Consider the following 16,715-nt stretch of genomic DNA (forward strand, 5'->3'; position numbering starts at 1 on the left):
TTGGTTGAATCCACAGATCCAGAACCCATGGATTCAGAGGGCTGAGATTATATCCTTTTAAAAGCCACTTTAAATCTGTTTAGGAACCAAGTGTAGATCAAATATATGCTATTTAGATACCTGCTTAAGGATTTTTTTTATTTTAAGCTTTCCTTTATTTTTAAATTTAAGTGTATATTTTGAAAATTTAAAACATACTGAAAAACATAAAGTACAGTATACTCACATTTGCCCATCACCAACTGCTAATGTTTTGCTATATTTGCTATATTTATTTATCAGTTTACCAGTTCATCTATCTAATCTACCCATTTAATTGAATTTCACTATGTATCTTCAAAAAAAGTAGTTATACGTATTTATAACAATACCATAACCATACCTAAAAATAAACAGTTTTCAAATATCATCTAATAGTTCTGTCCAAGTTCAAATTTACCATTTGTTCCCAAGCTATCATTTTCATCTGGTTTGTTGAAATCAAGGTGCAGTCAAGGACCTAGTTTGGCATTTAGTTATATTTCTGAAGTCTCCCCACACCCTTTTCCATTAATACTTTTCGAAGAGATAAGATGAAATGTCTTTTAGGAATGCCTTAGGTGTTAGATTTTTAAAATTGTGATGTCACTTGGCTTGTGCTTCTATTTCTTTTATTTTCTGCAAATTGGAAGATAGGTTTAAAAGTAAGGTTCTAAACATATTTTGGCAAAAATACTCATAGGCGAAGCTGTGTAGTTAACTTTGCATCATATCAGAAGTCTTGCAATGTTTGATTGTCTGACTCTTGATGTTAAGTTTGTCTACTGGGTTTAAGGTGATGAGAGCCAAATTTCTTAAACACTTGAGGTGGCAAATAATGTGTAGGAATATAACTTTGGCCACATGAAAATATTTAGTTCCTTATCAGCCTTTCTGCTAATGGTTCTGTGCATCCGTTGATGATACTTGTTGGAATCAGTTGTAGCAAAGTGATGATTTTCTAATTTTTTTTTTTACATTTATTTGTTGGCGTTATTCTGGTAAAGGAAAATTTTCTTTCATTACCTAGTTGCTTACAGTTTCTACTAAAGAAGGAGATTAAAGGAAAAGAATTAACATTTAATTACCAATTTTCAAAGTAAGGAGTGGTGAATGATCACATTCATTGCTAGAGATGGCAAATGATTTTTTTGGCAACTTTCCTTTTTGATTGTCCTAATGGGTTCATAGATTTTAACAAATACATTGTGTTACACTGCTTTTTCTTTTCAATGCTCAAATTGTCCTTTTTCTTTTTATACTCAAATCATCTCCCATATTAGTGAGATGTAGTACTTTGTGTGCTCCATTGTATAGTTTTGTTACTGTTATAGAGGCAGAGTGCTTCTAAAAGTGCTTATTGATTTTTTTTCTTTCTGCAATTTTTATTTTAGTTTTAGCCTCAGAACCGTATTTTCCTCTGTTATATGCATAATTACAGTCAGTTTTGATATATAAGATTTCCTGATAGGCAACTTCACAAAAATGTATCAAATATGTAAAAAGAGGTTAGCTTGGAAATTAACTGATCTATTGTTAAGGTTTGGTAGAAAATTTTTCCTTAGCTTAAGATTTAAGTTTAGCGTTGATGAAAATGTTTTAAATTAAATTTGATACACACTGGCCATAGGAAAATTTTCAAATGACCTTGATTAATGGACAAGCCCTATTAGCTTTAATGAACAGTTTTGTGATGATTTAGGAAAATAATTATTGCACATAAATTTTCAAGAATCTGACATTTTCAAAACATATTAAGATCTTCCTTTTTGAAAACAGTATAGTGAACATAATTTAGTTTTTAACTGGTGATTTAGTTGTCATAAGAAATAAATTATTTTATCATTCTTTATTAGCAATATCCTTAGGGTAGTGTTTTAGTAGGTAGGGCTTTTGGTCCTGCATTAGCTAGGCCTGAGACAAATATACCTGGAAAAAAATTTTTTTTAAAGGTTTATTTCTCCTCTTTTTATAATAATGTCTTAGGACCTACTATTGTATCTTTCTTAAACATCTCGTATATTCCACGCATTCATCTAATTGAGAGGCTAGGAAACTGAGATTGTCCGAAATAGGTGAAATAAACATAAGGGGCTGCACTCTTACAAATAAAGGGATGCTTATATGTAAGACACAAGGATGATAAACCTTATTAAAATAGTTTTTCTCTGAGGGCTTCCGTTTACTTGATTTTTATTGAGGAAGGCCCTGGAATTGGAAACTTAACTGAAATGAACTTGATATAAGGGATTACTGTCCATACTGCTCATAAGAGACCAGAGATACTGAAGATAATAGGAAGTATTTACTCAGTGTTATGGAATGGAGCAAGGTACATTTTACTATATATACAGTGGCTTCAAGGCTAAATACCTGTAATGCTAATCATTTTTTCCTCGTTAAGTTAGGACGCTTACTTAGGTCTGTTTATCAGTATGTTTATGTTTATCAGAATTCTTTTCTTGTGTCTTACAAATTCTAATAATTCTCTCATCTGTTCCAAATTTATTGTAGTTGATAATTTTTTCCTATCAAGGTTCATGTCTTTAATCTCTTAATATACTTGATCAGAGTTCCTTTTATAATAGGGATTTTTTCAGTTGTACTCTAAGTGTACACGCTGAAAAATGCTACTAATTATCTTTTTGAGTGAGCAGCTTTTTTTGTTTTTGTTGTTGGGTGGTTCCATGTTTGGATCCTTTCTTCTAATCTTTGTTTTCTAAACTATTATCATTCTAACTCTTGAATTCTGCAAGAGAACAGTTGGCAGTACTGTGATGGAGTAGAGGTGTTGTGTTTTTACTTCTTTTGATTACTGAGGGTAGATTTTGATTTGAGTCTAGTTGAACATGGAAGTCCTAATCTCTTGAGACAGAAGCTTGGGAGCCATGATATTTTTGTATCCATTCATGCATTTTATTCCTTCAAGCTGTGTTTAAGTTGGAACACTGTATATTCCAACTGCTGTTGTAGATTCTAGGGATGTATCAGAACACTACAAATGACAAAATCCTGCTCTCATGGAGGTTATATTCTATTTAATGGTGTGTATAGTCTTTTCCTGGGCTGCTACAAGTTAGGGCTGTTAATTGCTTAAGTCTTCCTTTTTGAAAAAAATGTAATTCTCTAAGAACCCTTTCGTTGGCTCTGTTTGTCTCTGTTTTTTCTTACATTTGAGTAAAAGCTACTGAAATGTTATAGAACAAAGTACCTAGTGGGGAACTGATTTGTTGGAATGTGAAACTCAGTGAAAAATGGTAAGACCCATATTATAAGAGGGTTGAGTTGCTTTTTTCTCTTTTAAGCTATTCCCGTTTTATGGTAACATGATTCTCACTAAATAGCATTCCAGGCATCAGCAATTTACAATGTGATTCCACAGTTGTATGTAAGGTATATGATTTGCTTTGGCATAAAAGTGGTTGGTACTGTACTGTTGTTTATTTAACATTTATTGTATGCCTGTCATGTGCTGGACTGTTTCCAGTGCTGGAGGATACATTGGTGTTTGAGACAAATAAAGTCCCTGCCCTCCTGGAGCTTGCAAGTAAATTGTAAGGTGATAGAGAAGTGTAGTTGTTTTTTTGGCGGTGGAGGTCATGGTTTACCTGAGTTATTAGGCTGGTCAGTTCAGGCTTCTCTCTAACATTAAGAGTAGCTGTGTGATAAGATATTTGTAGTGTCCAGACTTTTGAAGATCCTGGGCAGTGAAGTACAGTCCAAGCAAAGAAATAGCGAATAAAAAGTGTACGTGAAGTGGTGATTAGTCAATCCTTTTGTCAGATTAAAATAATTCACTGTTAATAAATAATGCTAGTGTCCCCGGGGGTTGCGTTTACATGTTTACATTCATGTTTGTGGTTTTTCACCCATCCAAACCTATAATTTGTGAGCTGTGTAAATAAATGAACTGTGAGACAGTGATTTTTCTCATGTGCTGTCTCACTAAAAAAGAAAAATCTAAGAAATAAAAACCATATTTAAACAATTAAGAAGCATTCTTTAAGCAACTAAGTAGTCCCCACTCCCGCAGACTTACACACCCATATTAATAGTGCCTGCCTTATCTCATTGTAGTTTTTTCGGAATTGGCCAGTGGATGGCCAAGTGTCTCTTCTTTGCCTGTTTTTGAAGCATGAGGCAGATAGAGCTAATCCAAATGAAAATTTGGAATGTGCATTTTGCTATTTTTCTTATTTTCATAATAAATACTGCTTGGTAGGTTAAAAAATACTTTGATACATTTTTAGCCTTTATTATGTTGTCCTACATTTAGATACTCTTGATGAAATTAGAAGATCATGTTTTGCGGTTAGGTTTCTGCCTTTCTGTTTGCACAGATACAGTTTATAGTTATATGATGGGATATCTTCTTTATTTTTTGTTTTGTCTATGCTTGGGAGAATTGGAGAAGTATAAAAGTCTGTCAGAGCCCTTACAACTGAATTTCAGTGTCATCACGCATCATCTTTACATGTATTCATTAGTATGCTTGTATTTTTCTGTTCTTTTGTTTATGGCGAAACTCTGGGAAAGAATTTTTTGTGCTTCTTGTCCTGAATATCTCTCCTCTAAATGTGGATTTCACTGTTACCACTCCTCTGGATCACCAGTCACTGTCACATTACTAGATCCAAAGGCCATTTCATTTTCCTTCTACCTCTCCATGGTGTTTAACTGAGCTGATCTTTGCTTTTTGAAATGATTTATTCACTTGATCTCTGTTCTCTCTTGATTATTCTCTTAGCTTCCTGGCTGCTGCTGCTTCTCAGTTTCTTTTGATACTCCTCTTCACCTTCCTCATCTCTAAACATCAGAATGTCTCAGGGTTCAGAGTATAGACAACTTTGCTATTTCTACTCACTTTTGTGATATCGTTTGATTTCATAGCTTAAAAAAAACCTCTGTGATTCAACTCCCGAGTATACATACCTTTAGCTTCAACTTCTTGCCTTAACTCCAGACTCTTGTGTTTACTCACTTCAGATGTTTATTGGGCATCTTAAGCTTAATGTTTAAAATTAAACTCTTGTTACCCACTCTTCCCATACCCCTACTCCCCTGTCTTCTGGAAATACTAATTCCTACAGTCACTCTGATCTCTAAATGGCAATTCCTTCAAGTTGCTCAGCAAAGACTTCTGAAGTCATCCTTTACTTCCCCCTTGCTTTCATATACCATATTCAGTTCATCAGCAAATCCTCTTGGCATCTTTTTTCAGAATATATCCAGAATCTGGCTACTTCTACTTTTCACTTTCTTCACTGCATCCATGGCTTTAGCCATTACTCTCTCACACCTGGATCACTGCAGTAGCCTGTAACTGGCTTCCTTGTTTCTGTCCTTCAGGATTCCTTACAGTCTTTTCAAAAGAGCACCAACAGTGATTCTATAAAAAGTTAAGATTGTGTCAACTTTTTGTTCACAATGCCCTGGTAACTCTCCATTTTGTGCAAAGAAAAAAACCTAGAGTCTTTATGGCCTACAGGACCCTACTCAGTTTGTCCTCTGTGATCTTATCTGCTGTATTCCGTCTTACTTCTCCTAATCTGGCCACACTATTCTTCTAATATCTTAGGCATGCTCCTGCCTCATAGTCTAGGTACTTGAAAGCTAGTTCCCCAACTTGGTCAGTCTTTTGCTGAAAAGTTACCTCAGCAGTATCATCCCCAGTTTCCTTCTAGCCTGTACAGTAACTTTTTGGAAATTAGATAAGGACACCACTTTTTCCTGTGCACAGCTTGGAAAGCAGACAGGAGCCTGAATTTCATGCTCCACTTTTCCCGTGGCCAGAAGCTCTTATGCAGTGAAAGCCAGTGCAGCTATCCCTAGCTTTCCCTGACCATTCTATTTAAAATTATAAACTTACCACAGTCAAAAAATTGTAAACCATCCTTTTTCCCTCCTCCACACTCCCTTTCCTTTTATTCATATGACTTATCACCTAACATGCTGTATATTTTGCTTCACTCTCATTAAAATGAAGCTTCATGGTAATAATTTTTAGAATTTTATTTTATGGAAAACATCAAACATATAGAAACAGTGAGAATAGGATAACGAACCCCCATGTACTTGTTACTCAGTATAAACAATTAATAATTGATCTTGTTTCATTTTTATTCCATTCATCCTTAACACCCCTCTCCTCCAGGATTATTTGGAAGCCCAGGCAAGAAAGCATATGGTGTCATCTCTATTTCAGCATGTTATCTCTGAAATATAAGAATCTTTTAAAAAACTTAAGTATGATAACATTATACTGCCTAAAACATTTGAAATTAGTTGTTAATATTTTTTAAATATTTAGTCAGTTTTATCCAATTCCTTCAACGTTATTTTTATAGTTTGAATCAGAATTGAAGTAAGGTCAGTACTTTCAATTAATTGATATGTAAGTTAAGTCTATATAAGTTTCCCCACTTTTTTTCTTGATATTTGTGGAAGAAACCAGGTCATTTATCTTGAGAATTCTGTATTCTTGGTATCTAGAATAATGAAGGACAGTGTGTAACACATAGTAGGTACTCAGTGAATATTTTTAAAGGAATTAATTTAAAGATAAATAATTCATAGTATTTTAAGGGAATAATTATTAGGTTTGTTCCAGGTGGGAACCCGAAAAGTATATGTAGGACAGAATGTGGTTAATGCAAAACTTAGACTTATAAAACATTGTAAATCTTACAGACAGCTGCAGCCAGCGTTCCTTTCCACCTCCTCATAGGAACGAAGTATACCCCTCCCTCTCTCTCCTGGTAAGGAGGACACTGGAGCTGAAGGATGGACGTGACTGGGGCAGGAGTCCTAGGAGCTGGTTGTTTGAAAAAGAATTTGTTACAAGTGGCTATTCTGGCCCACTTACTTACTCCCCCCAGGGAAACCCTCTGTAAAACCCAAGGCTCTCCCCTTCTCTCTCGTGGAAACTTTTTTTGGCCTCCACCCATCTGCACCCAGATGCTCAAAATGAACAGCATTTTGCTACACATGAGGCTTCGTGTGTCTCTCTCTCGGCTCCAGACTTAGCAATGATTACTTATTTTATATCAGCTTGATAGAATAATCTTGGCAATAGATTTAGACAGTTAATTTAGACAGTTGGGAATGGGTAAAATGTCAGGGCATTTAGGGCTATAGAAATCTGTTTGATAAAACCTGCCAGGATATACTAATATGGCTGTCATTTATTTAAGATACTATATATAGCTTGCCTATCAGGCACTGTGTTAGAAACTATCACTGCATTGGTTTATTTTCACAGCAACTCTTCAGTGAAGGGTGATAATATCTTTATTTTCCCAGTGAAAAAATTGAGATTCAGAGAGGGAAGTGAAGGGGAAGTGGGTGCTGGGCATTAATGTTTTTCTTAACAAACTGTGGAGTTAGAACTTTTTAAAATTTTGTGCATGTATAACTTTGATAAAAAAGAAAAACTAAAAAATAAAAAGTGGCACCAATACCCCTTCCCTCTGCATAAAAAACCTTTGTTGAGTGTGTATCTTCCTAGCTTTTTCTAGGCATTCACACAATGTTTTTTGGAAATTTTTTTTTAACAAAACATTTTAATATAAAAGGGACTAGAAATGTGAATAAGAAGGAAGGGAAAAATGTTTCCTGAAATAACTAGTGTTATCGTTCTGATATATGATTTTGCGGGGGAGGGTGGTGTGTGAGAAAATAAAGCTTGGGAAACAATTATGCTATGCCACATACTGTTCTTTCCCTCATAAATGGCCTTTAGTCCATTGAGAACTCTGAAGTTCTGCAGTGAACACACTGTTTTAACTTCCTTTAACTCAGGGTTTTATAGACTTGTTTCCCCTTTCCATGAAAATACCTATGAATTTCCTCCTGAACCATGTAATTAGTTTGGCAAAGGTTGAAATATTTGTGATCATTTAAACATAAGACTTTAGAATGTGTTAAATATAAATTATAGCAGAAAGTATGGATAATTTAATAGCGGAGTAATTGAAAATAGCATTCTAAAGAAAAATTATCTTAGATTGATACCAAATACTAAAATAAGGTAAATGAGAAAATATTTGAAATAGGTAACACAGATAATAAAGAATTCATTGACTCCAAAGAGAAGCTGGGGTGTGATATACTCCATCAAGTTGTATATTACAATACAAGTAACCATTTGGGGCTGAATTTATCTTTTTAGAGTCAATGAATCATCCATGAAGGAAAAAATTCTTACCAGAGGGAAGCCTAGTAGAAGGTGGGTGGTGTTCTGCAATGTGGGGGCTTTGTTAATAGGAGGTATCCATATTTTTTTATTGTACTTCAGAAACAGAAGCTCTATAAAATAGATACCTAACCTTTATTGGTTTGATAGTGCAAAGATACCATGTTCTTTGTTTTTTTTCCTCAAGTCTCATACTTCATGCCAACTGTATAATAGAGGAAATAACTGAGTTAGACAGTAGTTGGTCTGAGTTTGACCTTTGTACTGCCAGCATAATTAAAACATACCAAATGTGAAGAATTTCCTACTATTTTTGACTGGTATGGTATTAACGTGATTTAAACCAATCCCTATTGGTTTTTCTTGTTGTTGTTGTTCTTTTTTGAGATAGTCTCACTGTATTGCCCAGTCTAGAGGGTGCCGTGGCATCAGCCTAGCTCACAGCAACCTCAAACTCCTGGGCTCAAGCAATCCTACTGCCTCAGCCTCCGGAGTAGCTAGGGCTGGGACTATAGGCATGCACCACCACGCCTGGCTAATTGCCTGGCTAATTGTTTCTATTTTTAGTAGAGATGTGGTCTGGCTCTTGCTCAGGCTGGTCTTGAACTCCTGAGCTCAAGTGATCCTCCCTCCTCAGCCTCCCAGAGTGCTAGAATGACAGGCATGAGCCACCATTCCCTATTGAGAAATGCAATAAATTTACGTCCAAATTTTTTTTTTTTTTTTGGTCTTCTTCTTCCCAAAAAGATGGATTGGAATTAAATAGTCCGGAATAAAGTAGTATTAGTGTCAGAAGGACTTCACTTAAGCAAATTTATTTAGAGTGATTTGGGGTTGACATGGGAAGAATTTTACTGTGATCTAAATTCAGGCTCAAGGAGATTTCTGAGTATGATCATAGATTTCAGAATCATTTGGGGCTAAGTTTATTGCATTTCTCAACAATAGAGATTGGCGTAAATCACTTTAATACCATACAGAAGGGAGAATTACAAGTCAGAGACAGTAGAGAACTCTTCATATTTGGTATGTGTTAATTGTGTAGCAATACAAAGGTCAAACTCAGCCCAACTACTTTTAGGTCGGTTATTTCTTCTGTTACACAGTTGACATTAAGTATCAGACTTGAGGAAAAAAAGATTTCAAAATGAGAATGACACCTAGTTGTGGAATGTGGGAAGTAGGAAAAAGCAATACTGGAGGTGCTTCAGTTGTTGGGGTCCTTATTCAGCATGAGAGTCCTAGAAACTTTGGAGACAATGTAGAGCTTGATTTAGTGTAGAAATGGACTTTCTGAGTTGAAGGAAATGTGTTGCCAGGAAGAGGGGGAGTACCAAAACATATGCATTCTTGGAAGTCTTACTTTTGAGAAATATCTCCCAAATTCAGTTTTAGTTATTCTAATTTGTAAGTTGTTGACCAAGATGTTTTTGAGTGATGATGGAATCTCAAGGTGTCATTACCTTCCAAGTTATTTCCCAGCACATAAAACACGGTCAGATTTCTGTTGATTTTCGTCTTTTCTTCTTTGTCCCCTTCCCACTTTCCTCTTCCTTCTTTTGCTCCACTCCTCCTTTCTGTTCCTTCATTCATCTCCCTTTTTGTAAAGGGTATTCTCCTTACCACAACTTCTTTCCCCTCTGCCTTCCCCATCTCTCAGTTCTGTAGAAAAACCATCTTTTGTCTCTTTAACCTCCTTTAGCTGATTGTCCCCCTTTCCTTTCTTTTACCATTAAACTTCTTAAAAAAGAGACTGGTAGTTATTGTCATTCTTCACTTATTTACTTCTTAACGCTTTGTCTCCTGACCCTCTGCTTCTGTGTATCAAACTAGTGGCTTTTTCTCCTTCATTTGTTTTCTCTGAAGCAGTTATAACCTTCCTGATCCCTACTACCTTGAAATTCTCCTTACCCTTCTTTTGTGATATTGTATTATCTTGATGCTTCTTTTGCCTCCTTTTTTCATGTCATCAATATATCTAAAAAGTGAAGTCACTATCTTCTAAATTTGTTCTTTCGAGCTTCTTTCTTTGGGTTAATAGATATGTTTTCTCTCATTTATCAAGGTTTAAATTTTCCTGACCCATCTTTTCCCCTTATTCTTTTATTCAGTAAGTATTTCTGGAGTACTTAATATATACCAGGTTGTTGTTCTGGGTTCTGGGAATGCAGCCAAGAATAAGAGACAGAGTCTCTGACTTGTGAAGCGTACGCTCTATTGGAGAAGACTGTCAATAAACATAGCTAATGTCATATAGAGAAACATTAAAGGATAAAATATGCTAAGGATCATAGGCAGTAATGAGAGTGTGTGTTTTGCATATGGTAGTTTGGGAAGGTTTCTCTGAAAAAAGTGATATTTGAGTAAAACCTGAATGAAGTGTGAGAGTAAGCTATATGGGTATCTGGGAGAAGAGCTTCCATGGCAGAGTGTGAGATGGGCTTATGCTTCCCTGTGTTGAGGAAAAAGCCAGTGTGATTGGAGCAGAATAAATCAGCATGATTGGAGATGAAGTCAGAGTAGTTGGCAAGGGAAGATCTTGTTGGGACCCTGTGGGCCCTGGCAAGGATTTTTGACTCAAAATCTAAATCTAAATCTAAATGTGTTGGGTGGGCTTTGGAGGGTCTTGAACAGAAGAATGTAATGTTATCCGACTTAATATTTTAGAAGGATCACAGTGATGACTGTGTGGAGAATAAACTGTGTTTTTGGGGAGAGGCGGTGGCAATAGAGAAACCTGTGTCACTAGGAGACTATAGTTTTTTTTTTTTTTTTTTTTTAAGACAGAGTCTCACTCTGTTGCCCTGGCTAGAGTGCCGTGGCATCAGCCTAGCTCACAGCAACCTCAAACTCCTGGGCTCAACCGATCCTGTCATATAGAGTACTGGAGTACTTAATATATACCAGGTTGTTGTTCTGGGTTCTGGGAATGCAGCCAAGAATAAGAGACAGTCTCTGACTTGTGAAGCGTCCACTCTATTGGAGAAGACTGTCAATAAACATAGCTAATGTCATATAGAGAAACATTAAAGGATAAAATATGCTAAGGATCATAGGCAGTAATGAGAGTGTGTGTTTCGCATTTGGTAGTTTGGGAAGGTTTCTCTGAAAAAAGTGATATTTGAGTAAAACCTGAATGAAGTGTGAGAGTAAGCTATATGGGTATCTGGGAGAAGAGCTTCCATGGCAGAGTGCCTCAGCCTCCTGAGTAGCTGGGACTACAGGCATGCGCCACCATGCCCGGCTAATTTTTTCTATATATTTTTAGTTGTCCAGCTAACTTCTTTCTATTTTTTTGGTAGAGATGGAGTCTCGCTCTTGCTCAGGCTGGTCTCGAACTCCTGAGCTCAAATGATCCACCCTCCTCGGCCTCCCAGAGTGCTAGAATTACAGGCGTGAGCCACCGCGCCCTGCCATGAGACTATTATAGTCTTGATGAGAGATGATTTGGAGTTTGTTAGACAACTTAATGAACATGTGAAATTACACTCTTGTGGAGGTCAGATATGACCTTGAGGTGGAGAAAATACCTCTGGGAGTCATTGGGGTATAGATGGGAATGGATAAGATCACCTAGGGATGAATGAGTGTGAATGTAGATAAGGAAGAGGGATGGGAGAACAGAACCATTGGGCCCTGTGAAGTGTAGACACCTACAAGAAGAGGCTTTATCAAAGGATGTTGAGAAGTGGTTAGTGAAATAGGAGGAAACTAAGTGAGGAGAAGGGGATTCAAGAAGGGAAGAATCAGTTATGTCAGATGCCTAGGAAATGGAATAATTTAAAAGCTGATAATTGACCTTTGGATTTGGCTTGCTAAATGATTCTGCTTTGCAGTACAGCTCTAAAATTCATAACATACCTTTTCATTCCCTGCCAACAAACACTATTAATTATGCTTTTCTCCTGTACTGTTTTCCTCTTTGGGATTGTTACTTTCTCTCCTGAGAATAATATAAAATATATGCTGATTGTAGAAAATTTGGAAAACTCAGAGAAAGTATTACGAAGATTAAAAAACAACAGCAACAATAAAATCCTTATCCACTTACCTTTAGAAATAATCACTGATAGCAGTTTGTTGTATTTTTTCCTATTTATCTATGCATCTTTGTAATGCATATATATATGCTTTTATGTAGAATTGATGAAAGTCTTAAAATTTGCTTTTGTAAATGAACATAGTAGACCTGCTAATCTAATGTCAAAATTTTTTTGAGGTTTTATGTGAATGTGTGGTAACATAAGTATTCTGTCATGGTGGAATAGCCTAATTGGACTTTCAACCTGTCTCAACCCTAATTATATCTTAAATTAATCTTGATTAATTTTCTTAAAGCATATTCTTCTCTAAACATTGAGTGCATAGCATAGTGGTTAAAAGGTCTGTTTTTGAGAGTAATACATGCCTATAGCAGAAAATTTGGAAAATAGAAGAAAGGTATATTCTTATCTTTTATAGATAAGAATTACTATTACGATTACTGTTATAATTTTCATCTGTTTCCTGCCTGTCTTTTTTTTTCTGTTTGTCTAAATGTACATACACCTGCATTTTGTTTATTTCTGACAAGGATCACACTATGTTTTCTGGCTGGTGTTTTCTTCACAATCCATTCTTCTATTCTTTATAATTTATCTTGGTCAAAGTATATGAGCAGTTTTATGATTCAATATTTGTTGTCAAGTTGCTCTTCAGAAAGATTGTATAATTTAAAAGTATGTTTATGAAGAATTTTGTTCTCTTTAAATTTTAGGATAGACCACTATCTTGTTGAGCTCTTTTAAATGAAGTTCTACTTGGATACAAAGATGAGGACTAGATAACTTCTTGAGGGTCCTTCTAACCCCTAAGATGAAGATAATAACTAACATTTGTATAGTGCTCTAAAGTTTACAGAGTGAGTTCTCATACATCATCTCACTTGATCCTCACAACAGCCCTGTGAGGTAGGTAGGACAGGTATTGTTATTCTCATTTTAGAGATAAAGAAACTGATAGAGAGGTTAAGTGACTTGATCAAGTTTTATTTGAATGTTCTAGCTGGGATTTGAATCCAGACCTTCTGTTCTAAAAAATCACATTCTTTTTACAAGATTTCATACAACTGCACATTTCGAATTACTCATACATATTGGCTAGTTAAGTGACATTTGTTCTGTATAGAAATAAACCTAATGACAATATGAATACAGTGTTAATATTTCCTTCAGTGTTCCTGAGTCCTTTTTCATTTCCCCACCTCTTCCAAATTAAACAAATGGCTCTGTCTCTCTTTTGAGTAGGAGAAGGTAATGTAATTATATAGCTATATTAGACACATAGTATTTTCCCCAGCATTTGGGGAAAGGGGAAGTTATATTATGTTTTTTCATTTTTCTCTGTTTTTCTTTTTTTTTTTTTTGTGGGGATGAGTACTACTCAAAAGTACATCTACCTTGCTTACTCTCATACATGTAGCATAGTCTCTAAGTAGTAGGATTTCAGAACTAGAAATTTGGTTCTAGCATGAACCTAGAATCACACTTTTGAAGATACGGCATGCGTTTGTACTACTTTAACCAAAATTGGTATAATTGAGTACTCCAGGTATAGTAGCCTATAACATTCACAAAGGGACAGTAAATAAATGAAAGTGATAGTTGAGGTCAAATTAGGAAAGATTATAGCTAATACTCTCTTTGATTAATTACCTCACAAGGTAGGCATTTATAAAACTGAATTTATTTGGAAGCTTAATAGTGGCAATCTCACATGTTAAGAATAGACCTAGATTTTCAAGACTTTGTAGTATTACATTAAAACTGTCTCATATTATTTTCTGTATTGCCTTTAAATAGTTAACAATCCTAATATTTTTAAAAATTAATTTTTTGTTGTTTTTGTTTTTTTCTAGTTGTTGGTCTTGACGATATTATGGATGAAGGAGTTGTTAAAGAAAGTGGCAATGATACCATTGATGAAGAAGAACTGGTTTTACCTAACAGGAATTTGAGGGACAAAGTAGAAGAAAATTCAGTGAGATCACCAAGAAAATCACCTCGTTTAATGGCACAAGGTAATCCTTCCAAAGAGGTCTAGCTAGTAAATCAGAGATATTGGGAAAGATATGTTAGGTTGTAAACTTGCTAGCAGAGATTATATTTTCTTGATGTTTCCTAATCTAAGCATTTTGATAATAATCAGTTTTGAGATTTTATCAATTTACTGTGTAAATTTCCAGTACCTACTACCCATTTCCCTTTGCCCAGAGGAAATCACTATTAACTCTTTCGGCAGCTTTTATTTTTTTATTTTGGTATTTAACTTCCATATCTCTAAGTAACATGCATTTATTGCTATTTTTTGAATATTCTGATTTAGGTATTAACCTGTTGACTTCCCACTCTGAATAATGAAGATTTTCTTTCCTCTTCTTGTCCCCATCTCACAAAAGAGCAGTTTTCTCATCCTTCCAATATATAATTTTGTTAGATTAGTTATTTATGTTACTATGCCTATATATGCTATTAGAAATGATCCACTTAATAAACTTTTTTTTTTTTGTGCATCCTTTTGTCTTTCTGGTTTAATCATTTTTGTTTCTCATTTGCTTGGTTTACTGTCTACTTACCAGCAATTAACACCCCAGCTGCTCTGCCAGATTTAGATATCTTCCTTAATATATGTGTGCATATCAGATATTCTGTTATCTCTTCAAACCTTTTGATTTGCCCCTGTGTGGGCTGGTGTTAGCTCTATAAGCCTGATGCAAAAGTGTCATTCAGGAATCTCTCTTTATCATTCTTCTGAGGAGTCTGTGCTTTGTATTTTTTTGTAGTTCCTATTTCTTTTTTTTTTGTTGTTTAACTCCTCCATTTTAGTGATGTACTTCTTCCAGTAGTTTGTGAGAAAAAGGAGCACCGAGATACTCTTTTTAAACCTTGTATGGACCCATGGTCTGGTAGGACATAAGATTCAAGATTGGAAATCATTTTCCTTCAGAAATATTGAAGGTGTTGCTCCACTTTCTTCTTAGTGTTGTTGAGAAGTTTATTTGTATTTTTTGGGAGGGAGGTGTGTTACCTACTTTCTTGAAGTTTGTGGAATCTTTTTTTTGAGCTCTAGTGTTTTGATGTTTTATGATAAATGCATCTTGGTGTGGGTGTATTTTATTTGTATTGAGCTAAGTACTCAGTAAGTAGACCCTTTTAGTCTGAAAACTATTGTTCAATTCTGGGAAAATTTCTTGAATTATTTCTTTGTTAATTTCTCTCTTTATTTTCTTAGCTCTTGATTTCTGGAATTATTATTTGTCAGGTAGCAGAGACTGGCCCTTACATTTTCTTTATCTCTGCTACCCTCTCTGTCTTTGTCCTTTTCTTTTACTTGATGAAATTTTCTCATATTTACCTTCCAACTTTTCCATTAAGTTTTGTACTTCTAATTTCTAAATGTTCCCTTTTTGTTTGTTTTGGGAATGGTCTTTTTTTGTAGCATTCTATTTTTATGACTGATTGCTTTTTTGTTTATAAAAATAACTAATGGTGTTTTTTTTTTTAAAGTTTTTATGTCATTTTGTAGTTTCTATTTTCTCTCTGTTGCATTTAAAAAAAAATTTAAAAAGTTTTGTGGCTTCCGTCTTTCCTAGAGGCTTTGCTAAAATATCTGATCCTTGATTATTGCTCAAGTTTAATGGTAGGGAACTAAAACTCTATGGAACTTCTAAGTGCATGGGCTGGATTTTGCCAACTATGAGCATCACTGTATGGTGATCTGACTGTGCTGTTTTTGGCAGAATCCCTAATATCAGAATTTAGGTTATTCCCCATGGGCTCATTGGATTGCTAATACATTAGGGGAGCCCTGAGGGAAGCTGACTGGGGCTTCTCAGCTTTTGGTATATACAGATACACTTACAGTGTACTTTACTGCCATTCTCAACTGTGCCTGATGTTCCTTAGGCTAGAAACCCAGTTTCGCTCTCTCCAGAGAGTAAGGTGTCAGTTTTTGAGTTAGGACCAGGGAAAGGCCAACAGGTGGAGTAGGGGAGAAGAGGGATCTAGGGATCTAATTTCTGCATTTAAAGTGCTTTCAACCTATGCTGGTTTTAACTACCTACCTTCATCTCTTTAGAATCATCTGGGGCCACCAATTCCTAAGGCTTTTGTGGTGTTAGTGTTGTTAGTTTTTGCCAATACTGCCAGCTTAGTGTTTGTCAGTTTTGGGTTTCCTACATCATTCACTTTTTTGTTTTTTTAATTGCCTGGTCTTTGTCAGGCACTCAATTACTTCTTAATCATCTTTTGTTTGGCTTCCAAAATTTTCTGCTGTTTCCAGAAAAAGTGTGTTTAACCTTTCCTTAGTAAGTTACTTAGTATTGAAAGACAGTTTATCCTTTGCAGTTGAATATGCTATTCCTTTGTCATTTTTAGCAACCACTTTGGTGTTAAAAGTTCTTCATTTATTTATTAATGGGTAATGAATGCTAAAAGTTTTTTTATCTATTTTATTTCAAGGATGA

The 16,715-nt window shown here is 35.2% G+C and overlaps 1 protein-coding gene across 1 annotated transcript in view; it reads left to right on the forward strand.

The window, feature by feature from the left end:
• The window catches only part of PHF3 (PHD finger protein 3), an 80,141-nt gene that overhangs the window by 19,962 nt on the left and 43,464 nt on the right, over positions 1-16,715 (forward strand). The window contains exon 2 of the mRNA XM_012650276.1: positions 14,109-14,270. Within this exon, the coding sequence (XP_012505730.1) occupies positions 14,109-14,270 (162 nt within the window). The remainder of the gene's footprint in view (positions 1-14,108; positions 14,271-16,715) is intronic.

This window comes from Propithecus coquereli, unplaced genomic scaffold (assembly GCF_000956105.1).
Source record: "Propithecus coquereli isolate 6110/MARCELLA unplaced genomic scaffold, Pcoq_1.0 Scaffold317, whole genome shotgun sequence".
Classification (NCBI taxonomy): Eukaryota; Metazoa; Chordata; class Mammalia; order Primates; family Indriidae; genus Propithecus; species Propithecus coquereli.